The sequence below is a fragment of the Biomphalaria glabrata genome, chromosome 10 (assembly GCF_947242115.1).
Source record: "Biomphalaria glabrata chromosome 10, xgBioGlab47.1, whole genome shotgun sequence".
NCBI lineage: Eukaryota > Metazoa > Mollusca > Gastropoda > Planorbidae > Biomphalaria > Biomphalaria glabrata.
This window is the reverse complement of record NC_074720.1, coordinates 20,844,945-20,854,323: the sequence shown is the minus strand read 5'-3', so window position 1 is coordinate 20,854,323 and position 9,379 is coordinate 20,844,945. Positions and strand designations below refer to the sequence as shown.

The 9,379-nt window shown below is 32.0% G+C and overlaps 1 protein-coding gene across 1 annotated transcript; it reads right to left on the bottom strand.

The window, feature by feature from the left end:
• Positions 1–288: 288 nt before the first annotated feature.
• Positions 289–9,366, bottom strand: LOC106067415 (general transcription factor IIH subunit 1-like). The gene is made up of 15 exons (XM_013226592.2): positions 9,211–9,366; positions 7,956–8,150; positions 7,362–7,563; positions 6,809–6,905; positions 6,114–6,176; positions 5,924–6,017; positions 4,245–4,394; positions 3,944–4,023; positions 3,144–3,383; positions 2,674–2,744; positions 2,364–2,520; positions 2,006–2,096; positions 1,579–1,694; positions 706–798; positions 289–604 (listed from the first exon to the last, which is right to left on the bottom strand). The coding sequence occupies exons 2-15, from the start codon at positions 8,107–8,109 to the stop codon at positions 518–520; spliced, it is 1,695 nt and encodes a 564-aa protein (XP_013082046.2). The 5' UTR covers positions 8,110–8,150; positions 9,211–9,366; the 3' UTR covers positions 289–517.
• Between the last annotated feature and the right edge of the window lie 13 nt (positions 9,367–9,379).

Genomic DNA, 9,379 nt, shown 5'->3' with positions numbered 1-9,379 from the left:
TTCCTAGGATTTGACTTGGCAGACTATTTAATCAGAGACAACTTGACTTTGCAACCCCACTCCCCTAATGTTGAGAAATAAACATCCAGAGATAATAAGGCCTGCTATTAAATTTGACCACTTAAGTGATTCTGTCTTCCTAACTACACTACATCAAAATTGTTGAACATAGCAGCCATGCTTATTGCCCACAATGAAGATAATTAATTCACTAGTTTCAAAGACAATATTGAAAAACTAAGATTTTATTATTTTATAGACTGAAACATATCAAATGGAACAAACAAATCTATGTGTTGAAGTTTATTGGTGGTCAGTTATGAGAAAACAAACAATTGTATAGCACAGGTAGACAATGAAATATTGTGAGAGATGAGGCCTAGTAGACACACACTGTCAATACTCTTATGAGTACACTCCCTTTGCGTTGAAAGTTAAAAACATTAACTTTTTTTTTAAAAATCCGACATTGGCCAATAAAGACAAAACAAAACCATGAATTATTTTCAAACTTTTGTCATGTTCTCCTTGACACACGCTTTGCTTGCCAGAGATCATATTTGTTGTAAGCAGCCTTTAACATTTCTTCCAGGTGTCCAGTTAACTGAAAGACAGGTCCAGACAAGTTTGAGATAGGAAATTAAAGTGATCTCATTTTAGGCTTTTATTGACACAAAATTAAGAGAAAATAAATGCGTCACTTACATTCATAGCGTAATGATACTGGGCCAATTTTTCTTTCAAGGGAAGTAACTTATTCATTTCAAACCTTTCCAATGTCATTCGCATTTTTAGCACCTATGGGAGAATGAAAGTGTGATAAGTTTTGTTTACATTTCAAATTAATCTGTCAGAGCACAGCAAGTGCAAAGGGAAATAACCCACTATTATAGTAATAAGAAAAGGGGGAAAAATGCTTGTTATGCATTGTACTTCTGAATACACTCTTTGAATAGAAAACCATGATGCTTCCATCTATAAATCTATTAGGAACTGGCCTTGGTAACATTTATGAAATGAAGGGGAAGGGATTAGAGTCTGTGCACATTGTCTACACTGTTAACATTCATTCTTTCATGGGATTGCATTTAGTTGTCTTCTTGGGGGTAGCCCTATCATTTATCAAATGAAAGTGAGCAACAAGATAAGGGATCATGCTATCATTTGATGATCTATCTTGTTTTTAGAGACTTAGCTGTTGGTCAATGTTTTCCATGGATTAGTTCCCTTGAACCATGGAATGGAAGCCACTGACCAATGATGATGGTAAATTAGTTGAGATGAACATATAGAGAAAGACAGAGATTCAATGACCCTTGGTCAATGTTGATAGTAAATTAGTTAAGATGTGCATACAGTAAACTAAATGTCTTCAAACATTTTCAAGCTGAAACATTTTTCTAACAAAGGCAATTGTGTAAAAGGGGGGAGTTGAGATATGCAATGCACACAAAACCAACTAGAAAATTACATCAGCAATATTTTTAAAACATTTAAAAGGTGTCATTGAAATGATTAAATTCTATGTACGATAGATATAACAAAGAAAAAGTGATAAGAAATCAAAGAGTCTTTTACCTTTTCTTCTAAATGTTTCGAGGAAACAGGAAAGCAAGCCCAAAAGTGACGCAATAACTCACACAAAGCATTATAGTTGTGTTGAAGTTCTTGTCTTGTAGCAGGGGCCACTTGTTCTAAAGTCAAATTGAAGAGTTAGCAGGGAACTAATACATTTATTTATTAATAGAATACTAGTGCTCTTTGATGGAAAGTAAAAAGCAAATAATGGATATTGGTCCAAAAGAAATAGACAAGCAAATAACTGTCTGATTAGATGGACAATATTAAATAACTACAATGAGGCCATCTCAAACACATTGCTGAAATCTAACTAAGATGGATGATTAGAAAATTTCCTTGAAAATCAAGGACCAACTAGTATGATCATGTAGCAAGTTAATACAAAAACAGTTTACTTAAATATAAAAATTACACTGTAACTTACTGTGAAGTTTTTGTAAACTAGTGCCAGACATCAGAGCTCCACCTGGAGACAACTCGCCCAGTACAGACAAAGCTTGAGGTCCCAGAGCCATCTGGTGATAAACCGAAAAAAAAAAGTTTCAATTAATTTTGTTTCCTTAATGATTTTTTTTAAAAGATAAACCTGACCCATAAGAAAGAAGAATTACAAAATTAAAAATTGTTCACTGAAGATGCGACAAGTCTCAAACATTTCAAGATAAATCTATAGACAAATTAAAAAAAAAGGAATCAGTGACTCATTTATACTAAATACAAGTTTGCACCCCAGAGTTAAAAAAAAAAAGTTTTTTTTAACAAACAATTGAAAGAAATATAACCTTAAGATTGGAAGAGGTCCAACTTTTGACTTGATTGGCTATTTCCTGAACAGCCATATCTGTGGAGATTTCACTTAAGAAATTTTGATGATAGCCAAGTAAGGATTCACTGGTGGTTGGGGTTGGACCATGGAGATATCGATCCATGTTGGTTAATCTGTGAAATAAAGAATTTTTATTAAACAAGACGTTAATAACCACATGACTCATATAGTCATAGAGCATAGGCTGATAGGGTTAGTAATTAATTATAACAGCTATTTACCTATGGGTTGATAGAGTAGATAATTAGTCATTAGAGCTTACTTACCTAAGAGAGACTCCTTTAGCTACTGCTGTATTGTCTAGATCTTCATATAATAATTTCTCTTTGATCTTTCTCTATAAAAACACAGAATGCAATAGATTTAATTACATAGAATTTATATCCCACTTGCTAAGCACAATTCAATATGTCAGGCATAATTTAACAAATGAATGGGTCAAAGACCATGTGGATCTTTTCATGAGTTTATTCTCACTACATAGATTGTGCCTGGCCAACAGCAACCATTGTAGTATTAGAAATTCAAAGACTATAATAAAAATAATAATAATAATACTTAAATAGTATCTTTAGATCAAAAAGACTATTCTCTGTTCTCTGCTTGACTAAGCAGCACTGTTCTGATTAATAACAAAAGGCTCAGACTGAGCCATTTAAAACTTTTGAAAAGATTAAAATAGTATAAATAATCATTAAAATCAGACATGCCACCAGAAGTTCATAAGCTTCATTACCTTTTTACTCTGGGGCTCATCTAAATTCGTTTGGCCATTTTGTTGAAGCTCTGGTTGTATTTTAGACTTTTTGCCATTGACCTGTCCTGTATTGTCCGATATTGTCTGTTCTGTCGATGAAGTTGTTGAGGCGCAGCAGGTCCTAAGAACCATAGTTGAATGTTGATTAAAGCGTCGGATCATAGACTGGTTGGCAATATTGCTACTTGAACGATTGTCATCAACAATGCCTCGATATTCCTGTAATAATTGTAAACATGTTCGACTATAATAATTTGTATCTTGCTTACAAATCATCAAAATAGAAATCTATTTTAAGAACTTTAGATCTAGAAGGGACAAACAAAAAGAACTTAAGAGACAGTGTACAGTCTCAAGTTTATAATATTGAGACAAAGAAAGATCTGAGGGTGTTGTCAGCACAAAGACCAATAGATGTCAGGTCTCCATACCAAGTGAAATAGAAAATCCATTAGGAACACAGACCCTCCTGCTTGGTAGTCACATATTTCATAATCAACTTAATCTTTACTACAAATTTCAGTCAGAACATCTTTATAACTAACCTGTTAACTTAATTTTTCCTTTCTCTAAAGTTGATATGTAAAAGTGATGTAAATGTAAAAGTGATGTAAATGTAAAAGTGATGTAAATGTAAAAGTGATATGATCTAAACTGAAAAGTGAATTGATTTCAATCCATCAAATTAAATAATAAATATAAATCTTGCTTTGTGCTAAAAATAGAAATTGCAGGCTTAAAAACAAAAGAGACTGCAGGAAAGAAAAGAAAGTGCTTACATCGTCAATGTTTTGATCTTTGATCTGAGTCAAATCAACAAGAGGATCATTCCCATGTCTAGTGATCTCTTCTTTCATCACTGATAACAAAATACAGGCAGCAGAATATGAAGACAGAAAAAAAAGTCAAATCATAATTTTTATGTCTATAATATATCAACATAATATTTGCAAACATTTAAAATATTCTATACTACAAGTGCAATTGACTATAAATAATCTATTTATTCACAAACAACTATACACTGCAAGGTTTTGATTATACATCCACACTATCTATCCATCCATTCTTCTAACTTACCTTCCTCATCATTCTTAGCACACTCAGTAAATATATCTTTGGGAACTAAAGCTTGTCTGTCTCTATGGAAATAGTGAGACTGAAAAAATCTAGTCCAAAAGTCACTCTCACTCACAAGGTGTGGTACTGCTTCTGCATGTTTTTTTTTCACTGTAAATGACAAATATGACAACACATATAAACACTTGATAAGACTTCTGTCAAAAAGTTTCTGTAATGGCCAAAACAAAAACAAAAAATAATATTAATAAAAATACTTTTGATGACATTTTATAGAACAGTACAATAAGCAAAGTTTGATTATTCTACTTTTGTGTTCTTATTATTTTTAGCGGCCCCTGAAAGGGGAAAAGACTTGTGTGACATGTCTGTCCGTCCCGTTTAGATCTTGTAAACTAGAAAAGATAGTGAAAATCTGACATCATAATATTCAAAGTTCTGATGCAACGCTACTTTTTTCTTTTCTAAAAGTGACAAATCTAATTTTTTAAATCACTTTTGCAAGCAGTTTTTTCATAAAAATACACCACTTTTACAACTATTCACTATTAATAGTAACAATACAGGAGGCTCTTTAGTAGGGCAGATGACTAAATAACATATTTTTAACATGGTTTTAGACTTTTTGTTAAAAAATTATTTTTTTTATATTTGTATTGCTACATTATGTAAGTTCTTTTCTACTAATTACTATGTTTACCCAAAAATAATGTTAACTCTTTTTTTAAGAGAAAAAAATCTATTTAGTATGCATATAAGTTGGACATAGTTTAAAACAACAATTAATAAGTAAGTTTTCATATTATCTTGTGAACTGCAGTGCTACTCTCCAGCTAAAGGACACTTAACTAAATGAATTTTTTTTTTTTTTTTTAAAACAATTAGATCAATTAAATATTCATTATAAGACATCAGTTAGGGCAGGTTCACATTTAATTTCACATTCACTTTCACCTATCATTTGGTCTGCTGGGGCACCACACAAAATCTGTCAACCTTCTTTCTCCATTCTTCTCTGTCATTTGTCTTTGATAGAATTTAATTGATATTGATACCTGCCTTTTTACCTGCCTGGGTGGACCACTTTTGGGGGGGGGGGGGGGGGGGGGCTGATTTTGAGTTTGTGTTTCCACACAAACTGTCTTTGTAACCTTGTTTATATTAGATTAGTGGAGTTTAAATTAAATTTAGCTTGCTTTATTTTTAACCAGATTCATAACCTTTGACTAGATTTGTATTCCCTACATTTGCATTCATAACCTTGACTAGTTTTACATTTATAACCTGTGACTATATTTGCATTTATAACCTTTGACTAGATTTGCATTTATAACCTTTGACTAGATTTGCATTTATAACCTTTGACTAGATTTGTATTTATAACCTTTGACTTAATTTTTCCTTATCCACCAGCTGGTAAGAAATAAAAAAAAAAAACCAGACACCTCTCCCAAGAGAAATAGTTGATTCAGATATTTCACTTAACTAATTTTAATTTAATTAGTTTAATTAGAAAGTAACTAAACTAAATATACTTTAAAATATTTAACTTCTTTCCTTTAAATAAAGAGACAATAATTACATGCATTATGTATTTATGCACTTATTGAACAGGTTTTGGCTATAGATTGAAAGATGCTCTACAGACATCAAGGTGAAACAAAAACAAGCAATCTCACCCATTGGATATGTTTTAAATATAGACTGAATGATATCAACAGTCAAGTTGTATTTGAGACCATTAGCACCATCTGTCTGTGGTTTGATGTCAGCCTTGCAAAATAAAAGTTTAAAAAAACTGTTAATTCACAAATTATTTTCATTTAGTATGCATGAGTAGCCAAGTCTAAAAGTAATATAGGTACTAACCAAGAATGCAGGTGAAACTCCGAGGTTTTGAGTCTGGGATGATTTGGATGATGATGAGAGCAACTACAAAGAAAGACATAAGAGATAAGCATACAAATGAATAAACTAGAAATCTTTTGTTTTCATTAATATGAAGTACATTATAAGATGTAGGGGAAGACATTCTTTGATTTAATTTCTAACAAAAAAAACTTTAGTTATTTTATTTCTGTTCAAAATAACTGTCTTTCTAGTCATCTAACAAATCAAAAATTATTTCTAGTCATCTAACAAATCAGAACTTATTTTGTGTCATCTAACAAACTAAGAGTTGAATGAAGACTAGCAATAAGAGGAGTGGTTGTTCAATGAACCTAAGGGGCTTAAGTTGGAATCATTGAGAAGACTAGGATTTCTAATTTGGGGAGTTTATAAACATTTCTGGGTTCCCCCAACTCTATAAGGGGTACCTGAAATTAGTTGGGAAAAGTATAGGAGGTTGGTCATTGTATTGGCTACATGAAACCTGTTTAACTGTCAGCTATAGAAACTAATGATGTTTACAGCATCTACTCCATGGATTGCATGAAACTTAACTTTTTATAATAGGTCAATTGACTTTTGTTAGATGACCAAAGCTGTATAATACAGCAAAGATATTGCTGTTTTTCTTATGTTAATCAAAGTACTTGTCATAAATTAAAGACTAGGCTTACATGAGCTTTAGAGGACCAGAACTCTTCTGGTGATATAACTCCACTAACTACCAAATCTTTGTACAACTGAAAGGCTTCTGGATCTTGTTGAAGTACTCTGAATAAATAAAAAAAAAAATTAAAAAAAAAAAGCTGAACATTAAAACTTTGAAACTATTAAAACTGCTGGGACAAATAATAAATACGGTACTCATGAAGTTAATTCCATCAGGCAGTAAGTTCCAGTTTTATGATCAGAAGGATATTTGATGGTGAAGTATAAAAGAAGTGAATACTTTATCTCTTGTGTTGACTAAGTGGACATTGACAGATATTGATAGAAATAAGATAAAACCAATAATAAGATGGAATTATCTAAAAAAAAAAAAAAAAAAAAATGAACCTAAGTCATGGTAATTACTTTTATTAAATATTTTTTCTATATAAAAAATTCTACAACCTTTTCAGGTATTAAATAATAATTAATATTTTTATAGAGACCCAATGAAAACAGAAAGCAATCATTTTAATATTAAACAGTAACATTAGAACTAATCTAATTAAGTCATATCACCTGTTTTTTTCTTCAAGCTCTGAGCTGATTTTCCTCTTGAATTTTGGCAGTAACTGTTGTAGTAATTCTTTGACTGATTCTCTGTCTTGTAGTTGTTGTTGACGACCTTTGGGGTTGTTAAATAAAAAAGTGTTGGCACTTCCATCATGTAGGATTACTTGGAGCTGAACTTTTTCTTTTGTATCTGGTGAAATTTTTTGAGCTGAAATAAAAAAAAAATACACAATTAGGGAAAAATCACAGAATCAGTGTTTCATTTTGATTCAGGTGTCCACCAAATACCTTTCAGATATTTTAAATATATTTTAAAAAGTTCTGAGGCTAACTATAAATTTTTTAATCCTACATCTTTATTATAATTTAGCGTTTTTGTCTAATGTTTTTTTTTTATTCTTTATATAAATAACAATTGTATTAAGACACACTATAAAATTTGATAGAATATATTCTGCATATTTTCCCCATGTCCACAATAAAATGATTTTTCCTCATACTTATAATTATACAACTATTAATTACAATTTAAGTTGGGATGAATCATGTAGAACAGCAGATGTTATTGTAAGTGTTTTTAAAAAGAAGAGTGGGACTTACTTTTGATGTCAGCATACATGTAGCTAATATTGAACACTCGTTTAGATTCCAGCATCCAGCCCATTCGCTCTCCCATCAAGTACAGTTCTCCATCAGTTTTCTTGTTTTTTACATGTTTAACTATGAGCAAAACTTCTTCCGATGATTTGGACATGGTGCATGTGTAAAGTAAGTCTTTCAATTGTAATTCAAACCCTGGGAAATGGTGAGACAGAATAGCAATAAAGTTGTTGAAATAAAAAAGTCATTTTTTAGCTTTTTTTTTAAATATATTTTTTTAAAACTTTAATTGGAGCTGCCTTACAACTAAATGTGAGCCATATATTTTTTTTTGGCTTTAAAAAACTCAGATGTAGAGTGCTGTGTACTCCTAGTCAAAAGCCAAATCTGTGTCACTGTATCAGGAGGCATGTTATAAAACAACAAAAATTAAAAAGGGAGCAAAGAAAAAGAAGATGGAGTGAAGGGGCAAAGGAAGAGAAGGTGGATTGAAGAGGGCAAAGGAGGAGGAGGTGAGTGAAGTGGGCAAAGGAAGATGAGGTGGAGTGAAGGGGCAAAGGAAGAGAAGGTGGAGTGAAGGGGGCAAAGGAAGAGAAGGTGGATTGAAGAGGGCAAAGGAGGAGGAGGTGAGTGAAGTGGGAAAAGGAAGAGAAGGTGGAGTGAAGAGTCACATACATTGTAATCTTAATACTGGGTCAAATTTATTTATCAATTCCATCTTAACGATATAGAGTCTAGTCTTTTTATTATACTTTTCTTCAAAGTGGCTATTAGATGTTAAAGGTGAAATTCCACTTGCGTGAAATCAAGTAATCTGGGCAAAATTTCAGTAAAATGTCTCCCATTCTTCTTTAATGAATTTAATGTCAATCAAAGCAATGACTTCCCTGTGAACTGTTTTTAGTCTGGCTGTCTGTGACGACTACACTCACTCACCTATTTTAAGTATTTACAGTGAACAGAGTTTCAACAGACTAACAGAGTCTCAGTCTAGTGAACTCTAGTGTCTAGTAGTGACTCTAGTCAGTCTAGCGACTAGTGTAGTGACTACTGTAGTGTCTCTAGTCTAGTCACTAGAGTAGAGTATATCTAGAGACTAGACAGTGGACTGAGTAGACTGAGTCTCAGAGTCAGTCTGACTGAGTCTGAGTAGAGAAAGAAAAATGATAGAAGACTCAAAGTCAAAATACTCAAATGAGTCAATAGGTCTAGAACTTTGTTTACTGCTAAAAAAATGAATTTAGACTAGGTCTACCTTTGTAATCGCTGTTATCTTCACATCTTAATTATAGATCTACATAATATTAAATCCAACGTCAACCATGTTAATCCAGTGACAATCCATTGATGTCTTTATCATATTGTTTTATCCCAGATTTCGTTGTGTTTACCAAGCATATTTTTAATTTCCCGAATCCTTTTTA